The 23,967-nt window shown below is 44.0% G+C and overlaps 1 protein-coding gene across 3 annotated transcripts in view; it reads left to right on the top strand.

Annotated features, from left to right (window-relative positions):
* Sec24b (SEC24 homolog B, COPII component) overlaps window positions 1-23,967 on the top strand; it is a 79,684-nt gene that overhangs the window by 6,571 nt on the left and 49,146 nt on the right. For 2 of the 3 annotated variants that reach the window (XM_076574982.1, XM_076574983.1), the window contains exons 2-3: window positions 8,987-9,817; window positions 17,330-17,473. In XM_076574982.1, coding sequence (XP_076431097.1) covers window positions 8,987-9,817; window positions 17,330-17,473 — 975 coding nt within the window. Of the gene's footprint in view, window positions 1-8,986; window positions 9,818-17,329; window positions 17,474-20,541; window positions 20,665-23,967 lie in introns of all 3 variants that reach the window. The other variant, XM_076574981.1, reaches the window with a different exon arrangement.

Genomic DNA, 23,967 nt, shown 5'->3' with positions numbered 1-23,967 from the left:
TCCTCCCTCCCTCCGTCTCTTTCCCTCCTTCCCCCTTTCTTCCTTTTCTTCCTTTTCTTTCTTTCCTTTTTTTTGTGGGGGGCGGGGTGGTTGAGACAGGATTTCTGTGTAATAGTCCTGGTTGTCCTGTAACTCACTCTGTAGCCCAGGCTGGCCTCAAACTCACAGAGATCCGCCTGGCTCTGCCTCCTGAGTGCTGGGATTAAAGATGTGCACCACCACTGCCTGGCTTATTCTATTTTCTTTAGAACACCAGGTTATGAATTTTTTGAATGGCAAACTGTGGTCTCATATTCCTTCCCAGTAGCAGCAGGTACTGAGCTAGATTAAGTGAACTGGCCCTCATACTTCATTCTTCTTTAGAATATTCTGGAAGCCACTAACAACTTGACTCCCCTTATTGTGTTGACGTTTGGGGTTTAGCCCGTTTTGATCACTTACTTTATTCTGCCTTCCACCCATCCCTCTTTTTTACATCCACTCCTGGAACATTTCTGCCACCAGACCATCTCTAGCCAGCCAGCTTGCCAGAAGGTGAGTTAGGATTATGTCCCCAAAGCACCTGAAGCAGTCATGAGAAGAGCATGTTCAGGTAGAGAGAAGTCACGGCCTGCCTAGCCAGTGGCCAGCTCATAACTTGTAATGGGGAAAGCTGAAGAGAAGGGTTAATGGTGCTTCAGCTGCATCTGGAATGATGAACAAGCCAGGCAAGTTGGCACATGCCCGTACACCCAGCACTCAGGAGGATTTCTGAAAGTTTGAGGCCAGCCTGGTATAAATAGTGCATTTCAGACCAGCCAGAGATACATAGTGAGGTAGTGTCTTGAAAAAGTAAAAAATAAATAACCAGCTGAATAAAAAATTATGGCTAGACTTTTGGATGTTCAGGTGAGGTTGTGATCTGAGGCCTGGTGTTGTGGTGCATGCCTTTTAATCCTGGCACTGGGCACTCCTGTGAGTTCAAGGCCAGCCTAGTTTGCATAACAAATTACAGGACAGCTGTGGCTACATAGAGAGGCCCTGTCTCAAACCAAGTGTGATCTGGCATGATAGACCTGTAGGAGTTCTTACTGGAGAGAGACAAGATCGGTCAGAATGGCAGAGAAGGGAATTAATTAACATTAACAGGGTAGTGTGCTCTGACGATGGAATCACTCTAGGAGCCTCCTAAAGGAGCCAGCCCTGGACCTCAGCTTTAGCCTAGTAAAACCCTTCCAGAGCTGCAGGAGACATTCTTGAGGTTTCATGTTTTTCTCTTTAAGTATCTTGTTGACAATCTGTGATAAGTGCCAGATACAGAAATACTTGATGATAACTTAGAGTTCATGATTTTCAAAATCTTGATTTCCCAGTCAGTCATGAGGCTTGGAAAAAGGCAACCCAGCCTTTGTACTTGGAGATTTTAAAGTAGGCCTGTCCATGTGAAAAGGAAGGTGGGCAGTTTCTAGAAACTGGAAAGGGCAAAGGATTCTCTCCCGAGATTCAGATATTGTGGAAGCAACATTAAGCTGCATTCGCTCAGTGTCAGGGAATGTTTTTCTTCAGGAAGAGCTGGGCTGAGATCTGGAGAATGGTTAAGAAATAGTCAGATGAAAGAATGTGGAAGATTCTTGGTAGAGATAAGTTGTCCAAAGATTCAGAGGTTTGGAAGCATGGCTCGAAAAACAGTGATGGTGGTAAGGATATGTGTGGAGCGATGCTCTCAGCTTGTTGTGTGCAAAGGATGTGTGTGGAGCGATGCTCTCAGCTGTTGTTTGCAGCTGTTTGGTGCATCCGTTTATATTGGCATTCTAGAAAGCTTTTCTTTGCATGTATACAGAAATTCAGTTTCAGACAATGGCACACTACCCTGCTTCAGAAGCCTTTATACCAAGTAAAACTTGTGCCCATCAGCCTCTGGGCCTCCGGGGTCAGGCTCACTTGTGCTGTGACTTTTTGTGTGTGACAAGTTGTACATCTTCCCCCAGACCCAGCGTTTACTTGCTTTGACTTCATAGCAGCAGGCGTCCTTCACTGTAGCAAGCTCAGCTTTGGTTCTTGAACTTGGGGTGTAAAGGAGTTGGCAGTATCCTGGTGTGCTTAGGCCTGCCAGTTGAGGGTCATCTTGCGACGACGACAGCAAGGTGAGCTGTGACACAGGAGTCAGGTCAGGAGGGGGTCTCCGACTCTATTTTAATAATAAATTGCCACAAAATTCTGAATTTATTATTTGCTAAAATCAGAATGTCTCTGTGGGACACATTCGTTCCTTCCATAGAGAGAATCTTTGCCCTTTCTAGCTTTTAAAGGCTGCCCACATTCCTTGGCTCATGGCCCATTTTCTCTGTATTTAGAACCAGCCATAGAGTATTTCCCTGAAGACTCTAGCCAGGCCTCTAATTCTCTGGATAGTTAAGGATAATAGACCTATTTTAATAGATGTCATCTGATTAATACCTTAATGCCATTTACACTCTTAATTCTCCTCTGCCATGCAGCCCCACATAGTCACAGGTTAGGACATGGAGATATGTCTCACTGACCATAGTAAAATTGAATATTTTTTTTAAAAGTTGCATTTAGTATAACGTGTGCGTGCGTGCATGTGTGTTGATGAGTTTGGAGGTCAGTTGACAACTTTGGGGAGTCACTTCTCTCTTACGACATGGGTCCAAGGAATGAAACTCAGGTCATGAGGCTTGAATTGGTTGAATATTTTATCCAGAAACAAGCTAGCCACAGATCAGTGTCAATTGTTGCTGGTGATCTTTAGCTTGGGCTTACTGCCCACGGTCCAGAGTGGAAGGAGTAGAGGTCTGTCACCAGCCCAGAAGAGCCAAAACAATCAAAGCTTAGATTTCAGTTTCTACTGAATGAGTATGCTCTTGCTCTGTGCTAAAGTAAAATTCTAAGTATGTGTGTTTTCAGATTGCCCTCCCTCCCTCCCTCCCTTCCTCCCCCCCCTCCCTCCCTCCTTCCTTCTCTTCTTCCTTCCTTCCTTTTTGGAGACAAGAGCTTCACTCTGCAGTTCTGACTGGCCTGGAACTCTGTTATGTAGACTAGGCTGGCCTCAGACTCACTGAGATCTACCTGCCTCTGTGTGTGCTGATAGTTTCTTTGTGTGGGTCATTTAGATGGTGATGCTGAGTGAGGAATGAAAAGGAGCCCTCCCACCCCCACCCCATCATGATTAGATATTTCGTTTTCCTCCCCTTGCTTTTCTTTAATGAACTGGAAAGTCAATGACTTCTGGTGGGTAGGTCACTGATAGGTGTCAGCAGGTACACTGTGCCCCTGTTTTTAGGAGTGGGATCGAGTAGTTGTAACAGAGACATGATTATATTCCATTATTGTACCATGTGGCAGGAATGAGCCAAGTCAGCAATGAAGCGGAGGTTAAATATTTAAATAGATTTTGACTTGGGCTGTCTGTTCAGTTCTGAGAGCTGCAGTGACAGGAAGTGAGCCATCTTTTTCTGTATTTAAGTATGTGAGGCTTCTCACAGTTTATCGTCAAGGTGAAGAAAGAGTTGTGAGGTTTTGTTGTGTAGTAAATGAGTCGTTTCAGGTGGATTGTGATTAGGTAAATAACCTAGAGAAGGGTAAGTTGTTCACTTAGTAAAATACTCTATGAGTCTCTTCTTAGACGGCATTGTGGAAGTGGATTTGGTCTCCTGTATAGCTGGTTGTAGATTATCTTTGTGTTGGCTGTAGAATATGGATTGCATGGCCCCAGGTAGTTTATCCCACATTATTATTTAGTACTATAAACAAGCAAAAGTGTAACCTTTACCGTTTCTAAGGAGCAGATATTTTCTGTATTATTACAACAAGGAATGCGTGGTTCTTTGTGTCTGGGGTACTGTGAACTTTGTAAGTGTCAACATTTGTTGTCACTCCTCTTTCATGTGAGGCATGGTACAGATCCCTATTTCCTTACATATGGCAGGAAAACTAGACACTAGAAAAGTGGGGCTAGAGATGTGGCTCAGTGGTAGACATGTGCAAGCCCCTGGGCTTGATGGAATTGGGGTTGGTGGGGATGGTAATTGAGATCCGCCCCAAAGTCAAAGAAAAGTAGTTGGAACTAAGACTAGACTCCTGTTGTTGGGCTGTGTGCTCATTTGCTATGCTAAAGCAAGCTGTGTTTAGTGCCGTGAGGGCAGAGGGTCTTCAGTCATGAGCTTCCACATACGGGTCCTTGATTCAGTGAGAGCCCTGTCACTGCCTAAGCGCATGGAGATCTTTTTTCAAACCTTAATTTATTTCCATTTTATATGCATGGGTATTTTTCCCGTTTGTATTTATGTGTTCCACATGCATACCTGGTACCTACCACATGGTACCTACAGAGGCCAGAAGGATTTCCTGAAAATGTAATTATAGATAACTGGCTGTGAGCCACCATATGGGTGCTGGGAATTGAACCTGGGTCCACTGCAAGAGTAGCCAGTGCTCTTAACTTTTATATTTATACAACTGGCCACACTAATGCTGACATTGATTTTGTTACCAGCAACATTATAAACATTCTTAAACATGCTCTATCCCAAGTCATTCACTTTTCTAAATGTTGTACATATTAGTACCTCCTAATATGTAAATTGAAGACAAAGTCTTACATCTACCTTATAAGTAAGTTAAATGAGGCACAGAAGATAGGCTGGCAAATGGAGTCATCTTAGCAACTGGGCCTGTAGTGCAGACCTGTAATTCACCTATCTGGAAGACTGAGGCAGGAGGATCACAGGCTTGTGGGCTACCTAGGCTACAAAGGAAGTTCAAGTTCCTGTTAGCTTAGGGGCAGCACACCTGCCAGGTACCTAGAGGCCTTCAGTTCAGGTGCAGTATCAAGAGAGAAAAAAACGGCCAGAGAGGTGGCTCAGTGGTTAATGGCATTTGTTCTTACAGGACCAGGGTTCAATTCCCAGCACACACATCGTGGCTCACAGTCATCCATAACTCCAGTTCCAGGAGAGTTAGTCAGTGCCTTCTGACCTCAGAGGGCACCAGGCACACACATGATACCTGTACATACACACAATCAGAACACTTGTACACATAAAATAAATAAATCTAACTTTTTTATTTAAAAAATTAAAATGCTTCTAGAATATTTCACTTGCTGGTAAAGAGTAAAATATTAGCGTTGGAAAGATGAGGCATTCTTTAACTTTATTGATGGAAAGTATGGATTGGCAGTCCTTTTTGGAGAGAGCTGTAGCAGTCTTTTTTGTTTGCTTGTTTTTTCTGAGATAGTCTCTTGCTACATAGTCTACGCTGGTGTGGTGGTTTGAAAGAAAATGGCCCCTAAAGGGAGTGACACTATTGGGAGATGTGGCTTTGTTGGAGTAGATGTGGCCTTGTTGGAGGAAGTGTGTTACTGTGGGTGTGAGCTTTGAGGTCTCCTATGCTCAAGCTACTCCCAGTGTCACAGTCGTCTTCCTGCTGCCTGTAAGATGTCTCAGCTCTGGCACCATGTCTGCTTGGACACTGCTGTGCCCCACCATGATAATAATGGACTGAACCTCTGAATTGTAAGCCAGCCACCACAATTCAATATTTTCCTTTATGAAAGAGTTGCCGTGGTCATAGTGCCTCTTCATAGTAATAGAAACTCGAACGAAGACAATGGTCCTTGAACTCATAATCTTGTCTCAGGCCCCTAGTACCAGGACTACAGGCAAGTTCCCAATGCTTAGCACAGTGGACAATTTTAAGCACAAACCCCCACTTTCATTTGTAGGGAACCCATCCTCTTAATTGATCATAGAAGTTCATCCTTTAAAATGATGTTCGTTGATGAGGATTTAGTAAGTCACCTGTAATGTAGTACTCCATGTACTTCATTAAGGATTTACACTTGCTAACAGAAGGATGTCTAAGATACATTAAATTAAAAAATAGTTGTAGAGCCATGCTATGGTTCAGTCGTCCAAAAAATACACAGGAAACTTCTGCTGGCTCCGCCTGTGTCTGTTCCCAGAGTGAGAAGGGGATTTGTACTTTATACTTTCTTATAGAAATTATTAACACTGCTCTCTACCACAGTACTGGGGACTGAACAAAGGCCTTGTGCATCCTAAGCATGTGCTTTACCACTTGAGTAGACCTTGATCCTGGGCAAAGAAGAAACTAGTACCAAAAGGTGTGGATTCCTCTCTTGATCTTTTTAAACACTAAAAAATTGTATTCCTTAACAATGTCATGAATGTATATTGTTCATATCTACCCCCTCCTCCTTTCTCTACTCCTGTACCCGCACATGCCCCTTCATCTCCACTATTTTCATTATTCATTGAGTCCGGTGAATGCTGCCCAGGTGCTCCTGGGTGGTGAGACCATCACACAGCATGCACAGCTTACAGGGCTCCCACCAGAAGAACCTTTACTCTCCTTCCCCTGGAGGCGGCAATCGTCTTGGACCCCTCACCCACCCATGCTGGAATGTTGACCAGCTTGATTTTGTGCAGAGAACCCCAGCTGCTGTGAGTTCATGAGTGCCACAGGCTTTCTCGTGGTCAGAAGACAGCATTGTATAGCTCTCTTCCCCATCCTTTACCTCTTACATTTAAAAAAAAATGTGCCTATCTGTCTGTCTATCTTTGTGTGTGTGTGTGTGTGTGTGTGTGTGTGTGTGTGTGTGTGTGTGTGTGTGTGTGTATGAGTGTTTTGCCTGCACCTATATCTGTGTACCACTTGCATGTCTCATGCCCACTGAGGCAAAAAAAAAAAAAAAGGGCATTGGAGCATTGGAGCATTGGATCCCCTGGAAATGGAGTTACAGTTGTGAGGTCCTCTTGAAGAGCAGTCAGTGCTCTTAACCTCTGAGCCATCTCTTCAGCCCCTTCTTATAATTCTGTCTATTCTTACTCTTCCAGAATGTTCTCTGAGCCTTGGGAAGGGTGGGGTAAGGTAAATGTGCTGTTTAGGGTTGATCACTCAGTAGTCACTCATTCTTAGTACAGTGACGAGATACAACCAGCTGATATTAATGCTGAAATTCCAGAAGAATCTTCTCAGATCAAGGTTGAGAGTATCTCTAATCTGAGTATAATCTAATCACAGGACCATTTAGCCAAACAGTAGTAGTAGCCTGGGCATTGTGGCGTATGCTTATTCTCAGAGATGGGTCAATGAGTTCCAGTCTAGAATAGCTTCATCTACATAATGAGTTCCCACCAGGCCAGCTAAGGCTATACAGTGAGACCCTGTGAGTTCCAAGCCAGCCTGCTCTACTATAGTTTCAGAGCAGCCATGGAAACATAGTGGGATGCTGTCTCAAAAAAAGAAAACAAAACAACACCAATAAAAGTAGATGTTCTCCTAAGGCCGATGCCTTGCCCAGCCTTGGGCTTCTGACCAGATTTACAGTACCAGGCAGAAGTTCCCGCAGATAGAACAAGATCACATCCGATCAGAAGGTGTTTAGTTACCCTGAAAGCATCATAGCACGATTTCCTGTGTGTACATCTTGCTGGGAAGGTCTGTACTGCGGCATGCAGAGTCTAGCACTGGCTAAGATCACTCATGTCCCTTCTCCTCCAGCAGCTGGCCTAGCACCTCTGGCAATGGGAAAGCTAGCCAGCAGGAAGTCGGCTGGGTAGTCCTGATGGATTTCTCTGTGTTCTGCAACCAGAGTGTGTTGTGTCTTCTGCAGCAGGGTCTTACCATTCAGTTGTAGTGGGCAACCAAGAGCATTGGGAGCCTGTGTTGTTTGGGGGAACTCTGGGACCCCCTTGTTGAATATCTTGTAGGGAGATATCCCACACCTGGCACCAAGATTTTGTTTAATAAACCATGTCTTCTGGAAGCAGCACTGTCCAGTTAAATTCCTTCTTGTATTTTTAAAATTCGCTCACAAAGTCATGGGTTTCTATAAGGCTTTTTCCATACACCATTTGTTTTGGTCAGCCCATCCACTAGCCCCCTTCCTTTCTCCCGTCCTCCCACCCCCCTTCTTTTAAGTCAGGGTCTTGATAAGTATTCTTGGCTGGCCTGGAACTTGTTTTGATCAGGCTGGCCTCAAACTCAAAGCTATCCTTCCTGCCATGGCCTTCAGGTATGGGGTTATAGGCCAGAAGAGGGTATAGTCCCCTGAGACTAGAGTTACAGACAGTTGTAAGGTGCCATGTGGGTGCTGAATCAAACCCAGGTCCTCTTGGAAGAACAGTCAGTACTGTTAACTGCTGAGCCGTCTTTCCTGCCCCTGCTTGATAGTTTTTAAGGAATATTGACTTGGAAGCCAATCAGTTGTGTGGTTTGGGATCAGGGTCTGTCACAGATGATAGAGTCAGGCTATTGGTTGGGCTGTCATCTCAAGACTGCATTGAATCTGAAGGATGCTTGTCTATTCATGTGGTTATTGGCCTCAGTTTCTCTTTGGCTGTTGGCCAGAGTCTATTCCTTACCATATGGCCTTCTTGTCTGTGTTACAAGGTCATTCAAAACTGAGTTATTAGAGAGCGAGAATGAGAGAGAGCGCAAGTGCAAGCGCAGTAGAGTTAAGACTGAGCTAATCTTGGAAGTGGCACGTCAGCCCCTTTGATAGTGTTTACACCATGAGTCCTGATAAACGCTTAGGGAGGACTGACTGACTGCTCAAGGGTTGGTATAGCGGGAGGATGGGGATCATTAGGGATCATCTTGGAGTCTAGCTACTACATCAGTGGTTCTCACCCTTCCTGATGGTGGGACACTTGAATACTGTTCCTCATGTTGTGGTGACCCCCCCAACCTAAAATTATTTTTGTTGCTACTTCATAACTATAATTTTGCTACTGTTAGGAATTGTAATATAAATATTTTTGGAGATAGAAGTTTGTCAAAGGGGCCACAGCCCACAGGTTGAGAACTGCTGAGCTACATGATAGGTCTATGACAACATGTTTCTTTCATAGTATGCTGGGGTTATGGAGAAGAAAATTAATTTGGTCAACATTAGATGTAAGCTATTTACATATCATCTCTTTGTGCGGCACTGTAAATGGTTGACTTTCTTTTTCAGGTCCAGCACCGAGTCAAATGCAAGTTCCTTCTGGGTATGGGTTGCCTCATCAAAACTATATGGCCCCCTCAGGACATTACTCTCAAGGACCGGGGAAAATGACCTCCTTGCCATTGGATAACCAGTGTGATAGTTACTATTCTCGTCCGTATACAGTACCAACACAAAATGTGGGGACTCCCAGCTCAGCAAGCCAACCAGGAGCACAGCAGATGTATGGTAGAGGTCCTCCTGCCCCTCACATCGGGGGGTCCACTCCAGGATCTTTCCAAGGAGCTCCGGCATCAGCATCCCATTCATATCCGAGTGCCTCCCAGCCCTACTCCTCTTTCGGGAACCGCTACAGTAGTCCTGCCCCATATTCTGCCAGCTCTTCTGCTGCTTCTCAGGGATACCCCTCTACGTGTAGTCATTATCCGATCTCAACTGTGTCCAATGTTGTGTATCCTAATGTTTCCTACCCCTCGCTGCCTGCCAGTGAGCCATATGGGCAAATGTTTACCTCACAGAGTGCTCCGTCTGCCAGGCCAGTTAAAGATTCCTACTCTGGCCCAAGCACAGCTATTACCTATCCACCACTTAAAGATTCCTATCCAAGCACAGCTATTACCTATCCACCAGTTAAAGATTCCTACTCTGGCTCAAGCACAGCTATTACCTATCCATCACGACCTCCACCCCCACCTTCACAGCAGCACCACCAGCCACAGAGTCATTCAGGATACAGTTCTGGACCGTGGTCAGCTCCTGGCCTTCCACCCACCCAAGACAATCTCATCCGAAACCAAATGGGACCCCTGGCTCCAGCCAACAACCACCCAACAAATAATGGTAAGTTGAGTATGAAATTCACCAAGACATGATTGACAGAACATTTCCAAACTTGTTAAAGATGGTATTTCCTGATAGGAAAACTGGAAATTGGCTCAGTATAGCACCGTATTTGCTTCATTTTTTTGTGATATTTTGCTGAATCTCCCCAACCCTTCTTACGCCCCCATTCATAGTTAGTTCCTCAAGGTTCTGTTTGAAGAGCTGGTCCCACGCCTTTGATTGAGGTCTCAGCCAGTGTCTGTGACATCCCTTATGCCTCTGCAGTCCTTGTCCTTAACGGGATTGAAGGGTATTTTGATGACGTGTCTTCTGGCCAATCACTTTCTCTTCATACTAGCTCTACCTAGGTAATTGTTTTTCTAGTCATAGCCCCACTATTATAGAAAAAAAAAAAAACTGTGGTCAGGAACATTATATTGGCTTCCTTAAATGTTGTTTCCTAGAAATAAAAGCTGCTTTCTCATTCTCAAATTAGTGCATTGTGATGAAGGATGAAGAAGGGGAAGTGAGGAGTCATGACTCCTTGGTGGTTGTACTTTCTTTCAAGGGGTCGTTAAATGTTGAGTTAAAAATGTTATACATAGTACATATGATAAAATGGAAGTGTGTGTGTGTGTGTGTGTGTGTGTGTGTGTGTGTGTGTGTGTGTGTATGTGTGTGTATCCCCCTAAGCCTAGAGATGTCACTATCTATCTCTGGCTGGCCTGGAATTCTATATAGACCAGGCTGGCCCAAACTCAGAAATCCACCTGCCTCTGCTTCCAGAGTGCTCTGATAAAAGTTGTGAACCACTATGCATATATATATATATATATATATATATATATATATATTTTTTTTTTTTTTTAAGTGTTCTGAGCTCAGTCGGTAGAGCATGAGACTCTTAATCTCAGGGTCATGGATTCTAGCCCCACTTTGGGTGCCAAATGTAACATGAATCTTAAAAGGTCTTATAAAAAAACAAAATATTGGTGTGGAAGCTGAAAGATCAGAGAAACAGAACAAGCCAGCCAACCTCACCTCACCAACTCCTCAGATGATCCTGTTTCCATGAATCCTGACTGAAAGCCTCTGAGTCCTCACCCCTGAGGGAATCGGTTGAACTGCTTAAAAGTCTCTAGTTCTTGTTTCCTCACGCCTTATACACCTTTCTGTGTCCTGCCATATTGCTTCCTGGGATTAAAGGCGGGTGTCCTTCCCAAGCAAAGACATGAGATCTCAAATGCTGGGATTAAAGGTGTGTGCCACCATGCCTGGTTCTGTTTCCAGTGTGGCCTTGAACTCACAGAGATCCAGACAGATCTCTGCCTCCTGAGGGATAGGATTAAGGGTGTGTGCCACCACTGTGTAGCCTCTGATCTAGTGGCTGGCTCTGTCCTCTGATCCCCAGATAAGTTTGATTTGTTAGAGCACAAATAAAATATCACCACAATTATTTCTTAAATTGAAATTGTGAACTTGAATTTAATGATGTGCTCTTGAAGGGAATGAAAATACATGCCCATTGCTGGGCAATGGTGGCACATGTCTTTAATCCCAGGGGGAGGCAGAGGCAGGTGGCTCTCTGAGTTCAAGGCCAGCCTAGTCTACAGAGAGAATTTCATGATCTAGGCTACACAGAAAAACCTTGTTCTGCAAAGAAAAAGAAAAAGAAGGAGGAGGAGGAAGAGAAAGAAAAAGAAAGAAAGGAAGGAAGGAAGAAAGGAAGAAAGAAAGACAAAAACATGTATGCACAGAATAGTAGCTGATGAAGCTGTGGTAATTTTCTGAGTGCGTTGTCTTTAGATTATAACTATCCACACAATCATTTGTCAAGGACAGTATGGCGAGAGGTAGGTACCCTTACCTGCACAAAAGTATTTCAAATTTTAATTAGAATTTTATATTAGTACTGAAATGTACATTTGAAATAAGTAAATATTGTGAATAGATGGTTGTTGAACTTTTAGGCAGTTGGTGAGGTCATATTCAAAACCTGGAGAAGAGACCTCCAGTGCCGTCTCTGTGGCCTTTGTAAAAACGCATGCTGGTGCACTGGAGGATATTTCATTCCCTAGTCCACCCCAAATGTGTTTGCAGCACTGTGGGTTTTGGATTAGTTTATTCCATTGGAAACCGCAAACTGGCTCTGTAGATGAGTCTCTAGTCTTGTCAAGTAATCTAGTACAAATTATGGTCGAGAGATGAGACCAGATTGCCCCTCCCCCCCCTTTTTAAATTTAACATGTCTTTGTTTTACAGAACACATGATCTAAAATGATCAAGGCACTAGGCTGGGGAGTAGCTCAGTCAGTCAAGTGGGTGGTACCGAGTGTGATTCCCAGCACCCAGGTTAAAAAAGAAAACAAACTAACTGAAGGCCAGGCATGATGACGCATTTATAATTCATTGCGGGTGGTGTGAACGTGGCACTGGGATCTGCTTGGCAGGTTCTTCAGGTAGCAGACGTCACTTGAGAAACCCCTGAAGCTGTCTTCTGTCATACACACTCCTGAACACTTACTACATGAACATCCACTCACACACATGCACATGAAACGTTAGCAGAAATAACATCTTTGCCAGGTGAAGTACTTACCAAACACTATTTTGATTAAAATAAGTTACTCTGGATAGTTCTTGAATTGTGATATGAATAGCATATGATAAAGTAGTAGTGTCTCTAACAACATTTTCCTATGTTCAGTGTTATACCAGAAACATCTGAAAAGCTTGTATAAAATGGTTATGTGCCTTTGTGCAGAAGATTCCTGCAGCTCTGACACTGAGGTAATAGTGGCTGATATCATTCTCTCTGTTGATGTCTAGATGATGTATCGGAGGGAAACCAAATACATATTGTGTAGATGGTTATATAGGACAAAGTGATGTGAGTTAGAAAGAAATTACCAGCTACATTGGAAAAATGTTCAGAAAAAAAGCAAGTAATATAAAAGAAACGGATTTCCTCTTTGGCATCTTTTGAGATTGCAGATTGTGAGAAGAGAGCAACATAATTTTGCTGCTGCCCTTCTCTTTCTGATTCTAATGCTACTCTTGAATTTCACACTCTTCACTATGAGCCCCTCCTCCAAGTCTAGAGGGTGAGGGGGATCCATGTCCAGTTTTCCCAGTTTCTACCAGCTCTGACATGGGATAGGCAAGAGGATTTGTTTTTTAATTTTTCTTTAAATTTTTTTTTATGTGTATGAGTGTTTTGCCTGCATGCACATTTGTGCCCCATATTTATGCAGTGCGTGAAGAGCCCAGAAGAGGACATTGGATCTCTCGGGACTGGAGTTGCAGGAGGTCGTTTGCCACTGTGTGGATGCTGGGAGCCTGGGTCCTCTGGAAGGGCAGCCAGTGCCCTTAACCACTCAACCATCTCTCCAGCCCCAATTTTATTTCTATTTTTTTTCTTTCTCAGAAGAATTAATAAAGGAAAACCAGGTATTTTTCTCCCAGTCTTTAGCCATCAGTGTTTTTTTCAAGGTGATGGTGCTGTCCTATTAGTGTTCAGGAACACTTGGAAAACAGTGTGATGGGTCTCTGGAGGATACAGGACCCAGAAGATGACTGCTGCTACTTCAGACAAGTGGGGTGAGGGGATGCGCTTGCCTCAGAGATGTGCTGCTGCAGTTTGAGGAGGAAAAGAAGATCCACAAGACGGCATGACAAAACTCCAGCCTGAGCAGCTTGAACGAAGGCCACGCTATGAGCTGAGAGTGGGATCTCCGACCAGATCCTGGAGAATTTTACGTGCTAAAACATAGGGGCTACCTTTTTGGGGAGGGGAAAGAGAGAAAGAGAGTTACTCTGTAGTATTGCTGGCCTGGAACTTGCTATGTAGACTAGGTTGGCCTCACACAGAGATCCACCTGCCTCTATCAAGTGCTGGGATTAAAGAGAGGTGCCACTACACCCAGCAGAGATCGTTCGTTCGTTCATTCATTCATTCATTCATTCATTCATTCAGAGTGTTTGCCTGCATGTATGTATGTGCACCATATGCATGCCTGTTGCCTGTGGAGGTCAGAAGAAAGTGTTGAATACCCTGGAACTTGAGTTGCAGACAGCTGTGAGCCACCATGTGGGTGCTGGAAATTGAACCCAGATCCTCTGCAAGAGCAGTTAGTGCTCTTAACTGCTGAGCCCTGCCTAGCTATACTAGATTTACTCTTATAGTGTTCCTTAAAAAAAAAAAAAAGAAAAAAAGACACATTCTCATTGTATAGCCCTTGCTTGCCTTGAATTCTCTCAGAGATGTGCCTGCCTCTGCCTCCCGAATGCTAGGATTAATGGTCTGCGCCCCTCACCAGCTGTGGTCGTCTTTTAAGGCTATAACTAAACACAAGCTGAAAATTTTGTTTTATATAGTGGCAGTTCGTATGGTTTTTGCTTCAGTCAAATTCCCTTTTTGAAAAGGCAGACTTAGTTGGCATACCTTTCTGATCCTTAGTGTTGGTAGATCTAGTCACTATCCCCCAGATACTTGGAAGCCAACCATGTGCCAGGGCGTGTTCTGATGTTGGGAGATAAGAGTGGGTAAAAGACGGATTCTTGTATTTCAAATTGGAGTCCACGTGTGGCTCCAGATGTCCACCTGACCACAACAGATGCACACCTGCTATGTCAGGGCGAGAAGCAGAGGGCATGGTCCTTGGAGAGCTCATGGTGGGCACATTGGCCTGTTACTCATGGACTTTAAGGGAGTTTTCTCTCATGAAATGATATTTTAGCTGCAATCTGAAGGATGAGTTTCTAATGTAAGAAGTACATTGGGGGGGGGAATAAATATTTAAATGAAAAAGGCAAAACTTAAAAATTCTTTAGAGAAAATAGACTGTCTCCAGAACTTTGGACTGATCAAATTTTACAAAGAAAGCACACAGGGTACTGGCCATAAAGAGTAAACATGAAAAAGCTCAAGTCACTTCTAATGAAAAGGTTTTTATCTTTGAAACACAGTATAAAATGAGCCAAACTGGAAAGTAGGAGGGGGAAAAGTGTATTTTTCTGTGCTGTGCAAATACATTCACACACTAATGTGGAAAGCTCACAGCTAGAGAAACTGGAGCAGTCCCGGAGGATGTAAATGCCGTCAGAGGAAACCCAGAACACAGGCTGGAGCAGTAAAGTGAGCAAGGGACAACACTGGGGTCTCCAGACAGATGGGATATCCAGAACTCTGCTGTAGGAGAGGAGAGGTCCAGTGTTTCTAAGAAAATTGGACATTAATGGAACAGAACATAGCCACACTCAGAAACGGCTGTTTCAGGTCTGTATGCTTTAGAGATGACCTTCCCAAATTTTGTGCATGAATTACCTAGATCTTAATCAAGTTCAAATGTCACACTGACCTAGTGTGACAGGGCTTAAGAGCCTGTGTTTGAGAAAGTTCCAAGGTGGTGTTTCAGCTCATAGGAAGGCCCAAGAGATCACCACATCCTACTGTCTTGAGATGCTTAGCACTCTGCCAGATGATCCCGTGTGACTGAGAGTCTCTCTTGACCAAAGGTCTCTTTCTCACTGGTGACAATGTATTGTTCTTCACTGCCCACATCCTCCCTGCTGAAGTTGTATTTTCTTTGAGAACCTTGCCCTAGGGTTGACAAGGTCTTCAGTCTCCCATAGTAGCAGTCTGCTTACTAAAAGTAGTGAGGCAGCTATTCTCTGACTGTCTTCCGTCTCCTTTTCCTCTTGTGCCCATTTTACTTCTATGTTTATTGGCATGTGCAGTAGAGCACATTTTGTTTGTATACCATATCCCTACATTTCTTCCAGTCCTCGACCTAATTTACACATATTCTTAGATATACACCCATATTTGTGCATGTACACATGTGTATTTGCTCATGTACTATGTAGTCACTGCTTACCACTACTCTGGCCATGTTTTCTGGAAGTTCTGTCAGTGTTTTTCACTCCTATGAACAATGGATACTGCGTTCTAGAGGTCCAGCCTAGTATTACGGTGACATTCTTGCTTAGTTACATTTGAAATGGGGCATCTGGTTAGAAACAGTGACGGGAAATAGTTATTAACAGTGCAAGATGAGAGGTTCCCTTCCATGCTGGCCCCTGAGGATAGCACTCTGAGCTGGGCAACTCCTTACCCCTGCCAACCATCCCCTGGGAAAAGCCACTGCCCAGTGAAGGCCTGGAACTGGTGTTGGGGTTGGTAACACTTGGGCTTGTCCTGAGGGTCAGGCCGTCCAGCTTACCGCTTGGATGAGCTGTTTCTCCTCCTCCTCGACTCCCTTGGCTGGAACTTGCATCTGCCTGGGTTTGCATTTCTTTTCTCTATACTTTACAGCTGTCCCATCCATCCTTTTGCACATTTTCAAAGATCTCCTCGCTCTTTGGACCAGAGCCTGTTTTTTCTTATTCTGACACATCTTTTGGTCACCCAAGGTGCTGCCAGCTACCATCTTTTCCAGAAATCTCACACACCTTTTCCTAAAGGCCTAATCTAGGTAGAAGATATTCACTAATGTGCTCTTCAAAATAAACAGAAAACGTCATTGCACAACGTAAATACTGTTCAGCTAAGACTAGATATGATCAGTGTAGATTACTTGATCTGTTACATCTGTTTGCCATATACAGAAAAGCTGCCAGCGGTCTTCTTAGTGTATTTTAGCTGCATTCTTGAGATACAGGGTAAAGTGAGTGGGTAACCAAAGGATAGGAGGCCACGCATTGTCACATATGCTGGGATATAGAGAACTGGTGACTTGGAGGCTTTGGGGGCCTCCACTCCCCATTTTTACACTGTTAGTTAACATCTGACGAATCTGTTTGGAATAAATTGTGTCCCCTCCAAACTCATACGTTTACGTTCAGATGCAAGGTCCTAATGAAGTCCCAAAGCAGAATCTTGTTGCAGAATATAACTATACTTGGAGTCAGAGTCCCGAAAGAGGCAATTGTATTCAGGTGAAGTCGTTAGGGGGGGCCCACACCCAATATGAGTGGTATTCTTCTAAGAGGCTTAGAACCCAGCCGTGCACAGAGCCCATATGAAACCAAAGGGGACACGATCGTCTACAGCTCCAGGGAGAACACCTCTATCCCCCACCACTGTGAGACAGTAACTCGGTTGTTTTTGTAAATACATAAGTAAAGCAAAATGAGATGTGAGCCCGTTTACAGACTTCAGAGAACCCGTTACCTCTAGTCACTCTGCCTTGGTCACCATCGTGTAGTACAATGGTACTGTTCAATGGTTTGTAAAGAAAAACATTTCATTTTGTCTGAAAGGTAATGACATCTGGGTGTTTTAGTAAAAAATTATCATTTCAAATTATTAAAACATCAGAAAACAATTTTCCCACTTTGGAGGAAATGATTTGTTTGGACCACTTTATTTATAGATGTAAATCAGTGTGGTGGTACTGGAGCCTCTATAAAAATTCAAATCCATTGCATTTTGTTAGCAAACGTATTTTAACATGTTTCAGGGTTGGTGCTGTGGGTGAGACAGTTTCTTGTCTTCAGTTGCAGACTCTCTTTCTTGCCCTGTTACAGAAAATGTCCAGCCCCCCAAGTCCAGCTCCATAGTGCCCACAGTCTTGCCAGGACCCTCATCAGCAAGAATGCCTCCTGCTCCAAGTCACCCAGTGGGGCCTATGCCCTCAGCTCCACCACCCCCGGAGCCAATCCAGACCAAAGGTATGTGAGAAGCGGGTTGTTTTATACATATGTACACTCATCTCAGTAGCTGACTTGAAAAAGCCAAACTGTATAACCATAACTAACTGAAATCATGAAAAAAGAAATTTATAATCTGAACTCAAATGTGACAGTTTAGTCTTCTGTGTTAATTTATTTGATTAGATATTTTATATAATTTAGATTTGCTAATCCTTCTATCCTGGGATGCCAAACTTCCTTTCCTAAACCATTGTAGACTATTTTTTTCTTTTTAGGGTAAATCAACCATCATCATCTTACTTTGTGTCTTGTTTGAAGATTTCTGTGCTTGTCATTATTGTTAATCATCCACAGTTTGTGGGGAGAGGGATGGGAGGTGTCGGTGGGATTGTAACCTCTACCTGCATCATTGGCAAACCATGCAGTTAATTGAATATTCTTAGATAAGTGAGTGACGGGTCTGACATAGACTGTTTGGGTCTTCTTTCTCCACACTGTCCTTTCTTCCCAAAGTTTTCTCGGTTATTTCCTATATGGCAAAAATTCCAAAGTGTTGATGTTTCTGCCTAATTTGTGTTTCATTTGATCAGAGTTTGTATTTCCAGTTCACTTGGACTATTTTAAGGACTGTACTTACTATGTGTGACAATCTCTAGTCTTGACTGTGAAAAATCTTGGTATGTTCTGAACCTCAGAAAAGAAAAGGCTGTGAATCCTTAGGCTGCTCTCACTATTGGTGAGTGTTTCTGTGGCCGTGGGCACCTTTGTGTCAGCTGATTAGAGTGTATACTGTAAAAGTTCTTTCTTGATTGAAAGGAATCAGTGCCCAAAGTACTCACTGGTTCCCAAAGTGAGTGAGTCTAGGTACAGAATCTAGTTCTCAGTGTTCGCTTCCAGAAGGCACAGTGGTAGGAAGCCTTCACTTAGGATGAACTTGAGCTCTGAATGGTGATTTCTTCTATCTTCTCCATTGATTGTGTTTTCAGTTAGCATTTTACAGTGCGTAAACAATCAGAATTTCTTCCTAGTACATTTTAGAAAGAGAAGAAGCTCCTAACATTTATTGAATACTTAACAATATTCAAGATACTTTGTATTTTTGTTTCTATAACAAAATCCCCATATTAATCATATGGCACAAGTCTCTGTTTTGCAGATTAAAGAAGTGAGATTCATAGAGTTGAAGTAACTTGCCCAAGATTACAGGTTAATGAATAGCAAAGCAAAAGATTTCTAATTCAAACTTGTCATATATCCTTCCTTACACTATAAACGGACTTTTTTTGTTGCTGGCTATTGACAAACTCTTCATTTCCCTAAGATCTTACTTACTTGCATAAGTAGCAAAAAAATACAATACTGGAGATGTGTGACTTTGTAGCCCTTATTATTATTCATTTGTTATCTAAGTAGCAGATTGCTTTTTTGCCTTTGAGTAGATCTAAACTATAACCTAATTGTTTATGTGAGTCAAGAATACTGTGGTTGTGCAAGTCATAGTCTATATAAATGGAGCTCTTGGAGGCTGTGCAGCACTCCATCTTTAAAGAGTGTGCTGGGGATCATGTGACCACTACTGCCATCCAGATCCCAAGTTCTGTGTCTGAAGACTTAATAAACCACGGATTGAAAATACCCAGGAAGCATCTGCACGGAACATATGCAGCCATTGTTCTTGTTCTCGTTCCCTAAACGATACAGAAGAGCAGGTATTTATATAGCATTTACTTTGTATTGGGTATTATAAATAACTAGAGAGGATTTAAAGTGTATCAGAGAATGTGCATAGAGTATGTACATGTACCATACTATTTTATATAGGGGACTTGAGTGTACAGGGGCTTTCAGACCTTTTTGTGGAAGCTAGGCATGGTTGCACTTGTAGATTTTATTTTTGTATGTGTGTGTGGTGTGCATGTGTGTATGCATGTTTCCCTGTATGAGGATGGAGGGTGTGCATGTGTAAACCTGACAGAAGTTAACATTGGGTGTCTCTCAGTAGCTCTCCACTCTAATTTGAGCCAGGGTTTCTAGCTGAACATGGAACTAGACAATTCTGTATAGTCTAGCTAGCTACCACACCCCAAAAATCCCGTCTGCCTCCCTCCCTGAGAACTGGGATTACAGGTGCTGCACCCGCTTGGCTCGTATATGGGTTCTAATATGAACTCACGCGGGCACAAAAAGTGCTTTATCAAACACTGAGTCATCTTCCCAGCCTTCATGTAGGATTATACCCAGTGGACCTGGGAAAACATCCGATGGTTCTGGAACACCTTCCCATTTGTTTTCAAACAAAATTAGTATACAGAATCAGTTGTGAAGGTACTTTCATTGACTCGTAGTGCTCCAGAGGAAGACAGAGTATGACCTCCATAGACAGGAGGAAGAAACCAGGGATTGCAGAAACCAAGCCAGCCTCAGCTGCACTGCAGGTTTGAAGCTAATCTGGGTTGTATGAGAGAGAGAATAACTGATACTGATTTCAGATTACATACACAAAATGTTTTCAAAGTACAGGGGTAATGAATATATACAGTATTTGTGTATATGCTCAAGTCAGGTGCCATGTCTAAGCATGTGATACACAGGACTTACTCAGTCCTTTGAACAAGTGTTGAGGTAGTAACTACTCCATCCTCCAGATCCTGTGAAAAACGGGCAAGTTGGTTGTGGGAAGTGGATGAAGTCCTGAGTGAATGTGTCATATTTAACACGAGCGTGTCCATACCAAGACTCCTGGGAACTGGCAAAGCCTTCCCAGGTCAGGCTCAGGAAAATGGCACAGCCTTCCTTCCCCTGGTCAGCATGAATGCTGACAGTGTGCAGAGAGCATCAGCTGTAGCTCCCCCTCCTGGATGGTGACAGCCAGACTGCTCCCTTACAGAGACCTCCCACCAAGACTAGCTAGCCCCTCCTCCTCTCGCTGGACCTAGAACACAGCTAGAACACAGCGCTGAGTTTCCGGGTTGCTTACTAAGTGCTCTCCGTCAGAGAGAGCGAAGCCCACCCGATCTCAGCTTTTCTGTATGTGTGTCTGTCATTTCTTCAGTGTCTGTAGTTTCTTCCTTCCCGGGTCGCCCCAGTCAGGTTCCCAGTGCCTAGCCCTGTTGGATGTGGCAAGTGGCGCCTGAACAGAGACCCTGGACTGTGGGGAACTTGCATCGCGCGGATGAGGGAACGCCCCCCAGAGAAGTTCGCAAATAAAGGTAAAGATAAAGCTAAAAATGAAGGAGAAGTTCGCACATAAAGGTAAAGATAAACATGAAGGTAAAGGTGGGGTGCAGTTGGAAGTGTTAGGTATAACAGAGGTGGGCAGTCATGTGCTGATACTTTGCAGGAGGGTTGGGGAGCTGTGAATCAGAGTGAAAACGTCACAGCTCCAGCAGTTCTTGGCCCTGTTCAGGAGACATGCCCTTGGCTTCCAAAAGAAGGGACAGGGAGTTTGACTAGTTGGGAAAAGATAGGCAAAAAGCTAGAGACACAGGGCTGAACAACCCAAGTGCATTCCCATTTTCACTCACAGTTTTTGGAGTCTTCTATGTGATTCCATAGATCCATGGTTGTTTCCTCAAAGGAGGGCAGGCCCTGCAGAATTGGATCTGCAGAGGCAGAGAAGCAAATTGAATTCACAGGGTGGGCTTGCCCTGACCTGCCTGATGCCCCGGACCCTAATACTGAGGACAGTGATTATGAGGGTGAGGACACCAACCCAGAGTGAAATTGCACTTTGGGTCTGAGCTGCAGCGAATTTTAAGGGGATGTAATGTCACTCCTTTATAGCAAATCTTGTTAGGCTGAAAGATTTGAGGAAGACACTAATGGTTTTAATTGTTTCCTCATGTTTGAGTGGATCTGATCTGCAGAATTCAAACCAAATGGTGTGTTATCAAGAGACTACCTTTTAAATCCTTGAAGGAGATCGAGCAAGTCTGTGCAGCAGCCTATGGGCCTGTGGCCCTGTATACCCATGGGTGTATTCAGCGTATCCTCAGGGCAATGCCCAGCCTCCTGATTGCCTAAGCATGGTGAAATCTTGCCTCAACCCAGGGGATTAGCTGCTGTTCAAGGCAGGGTTTACAGAATTATGTGAGGACCAAGCACAATGTAATCTGGCCCTAGAGTTGCTATAACTGCATTTTTGTTTCTGGGTCCGGGACTTAGGAAGGAACCAACAACCATCCGTTGAAACTTACCAACAACTTAACATAGTTGCCTTAATGGCACAGAGAGAATTGCCCTCTAAAGGGGAATAAACCTTGTGGAGAACCTTGGGCAGAGCCAGAATTGTAGCCAGCCTTTGTGGCCTGGTTCTTTTAAGCTAGGGTGCCACTGGATAGCTGCCCCTGCGGCAGGAAAGGTACTATCCTATCACTTGGCCTTTGAAGATGCTGACAGGACTTGTAAGGAGACACTCAGGGATTATCCTAAGTGCTTACATTTACAAGAGACGGTTAGATTGTATGTGGACATATGTCCTAGCAAAAAATGGTGCCTGTTATATTATACATGTGGAAAACCCAAACATTTTACATGTGATTGCTGCCACAAGGATGTCAGATTGTTTTAAAAAGCATGTCCTTGTACCCTCCTCTATCTCCCATGGTCTGCACAGCCTCCCACATTTACGCCTGAGATGTCAGAGAGGAATCCATTGGGTTAACAAGTGCTGTTCACAAATGGGGATTCATCAGCAACCTTGAGAGAGCCCGGGAAATACCTGATACCCCTTCAAACACTAGGTGTTATCACCCCGAATCCCATAAATTGGTAGGACAGACCAATAACCCTAAGCCACCAGAATGCACCATTGATAGCTCTGTTAGGCAGCCTCAGGCAGTGGGGTGAACCTCAGTTCTGTCTCCTGACTTAGACCCACCCCTAACGCGGGCCGAGTCCGAGCCAGCAGACACAGTAGGACTGCTTTTAGGCAAAAGCACCGGAGCCTACAGAGGCTGTAGATTCACCCGGGGTAATAGATGAAGGTTGTGCAGGGGGAACTCAAGGTTCTGGTTCAGTTACACCAAACTTGGTTTGCTACTACACCCATGTTAAATAAAGAGAGCTTAACTAGAGATATTCCCCAGTACTAAGTGAAGAGAGGTGCTTACAGCTTAGTCCTGTACAATGGAGGTTTGGGGTCTTCAAACCATGTGACTGAGTACAAGGAGTAACAGAAAATCACTCAGAAATGAGGCTCACCTTAAATGGCAAAGCTTTTCTTGGGCTTATTGATACCTGGCAGATGTGCCCTGGCCTCCAGCCTTGCCACTTCAGCCAACCACAACCAGCCTACAGGGAGCCAGCCAGGCTTGGACGCCATTCTAAAGTTCACTGTCCTTAGATGTCAGCATGCTGGAGGTCATCAAGGGGGTTTAGGCCATATGCCCTACCCAATGCTTGTGATTTTATGGGGCTGACATCTGAGCCAAATGGGAGTCCTTTTATATAGCCAAAGCTGTACTACTATTAGATAGTGCACCAGGGATTTAATCCTTTATGGGGTTTAGGTAAAACATAAGTTGTAACTACTCCCATAAGTCCTCGGGGTGGTTACAAAAGGATGAGAGTGGGTGTCATGACTGCTGGGTTCACTAGCAGCCTTGGTCAGTGCTACACAGCATGCCTGATGGGAATTTGCCTTCCAGATCACTTGGCCATCAGAGAAAGCTCTCTGGGTAGATCAGTGGCCACTCACAGGGGAAATGACCTCTACTGCTTTGGTGGAGAAACAGTCACAGGGCAGGTGCATAGAGCAGTTCCTTAATCCCCGGAACACCCCCGTCTTCTCCATTAAAAAAGGAATGGAGGCTGTGACAGGAGTTAAGACTATAAAGAAGTCATGCAGGCAGTGGGCCCAGCACCCAGGACCACCGTCACCTCTTGCTGTACCATCACATTTTCATTTAACTATGGTTGACTTAAAGTATTGTTTTTTTACAACATTTGGCTGTATCCTGGCTAGCTCGAAAAGTTTGCTTTTCCCCTCTCCTGCCTAACCATAGTCTGTCTGCACAGCACTTCCCTGGGGTCTAAAAGCAGCCCTACTGGGTTAGGAATGTGTTGTTGAGTTGCTAAGACATATCACCCAGCATATGGGTGATGTTCTAATCAGTCATCGGATTCTTCTGAACTCAAAAAGGGCCTTTAGACCTGTTTATCCAGAAAAGATTCAAAAGGCATCTCCATCCCAGCACCTAGGTAAAATTATAGAGGAGCATGTTGTGCACCCTCAAAAACTAGAAACTCACAAGGATTCTTCTCAAAACTCTTAATGATTTTCAACAATAGTTGGAATATATAATTGGCTCAGACCTGTACTTAGGCTTACTATCCAAGAACTTTCTCCGATTTCCCACAATTTAGGAGGGGTGCTGATCTTCCTTCTCCATGCCATGGTACTTTTGAGGCTAGGATGGCTCTAGGTGTACGAAAGTGGCTGTGTCCAGGTTCGTACCTGGGGCCCAGCCATGCCTCTTTGACTGGAAATTCTTAAATCACCTACGACCCCT

This window comes from Peromyscus maniculatus, chromosome 6, assembly GCF_049852395.1.
Source record: "Peromyscus maniculatus bairdii isolate BWxNUB_F1_BW_parent chromosome 6, HU_Pman_BW_mat_3.1, whole genome shotgun sequence".
Classification (NCBI taxonomy): Eukaryota; Metazoa; Chordata; class Mammalia; order Rodentia; family Cricetidae; genus Peromyscus; species Peromyscus maniculatus.
The sequence above is the reverse complement of the archived record's forward strand: the minus strand, read 5'-3'. Positions and strand labels throughout refer to the sequence as shown.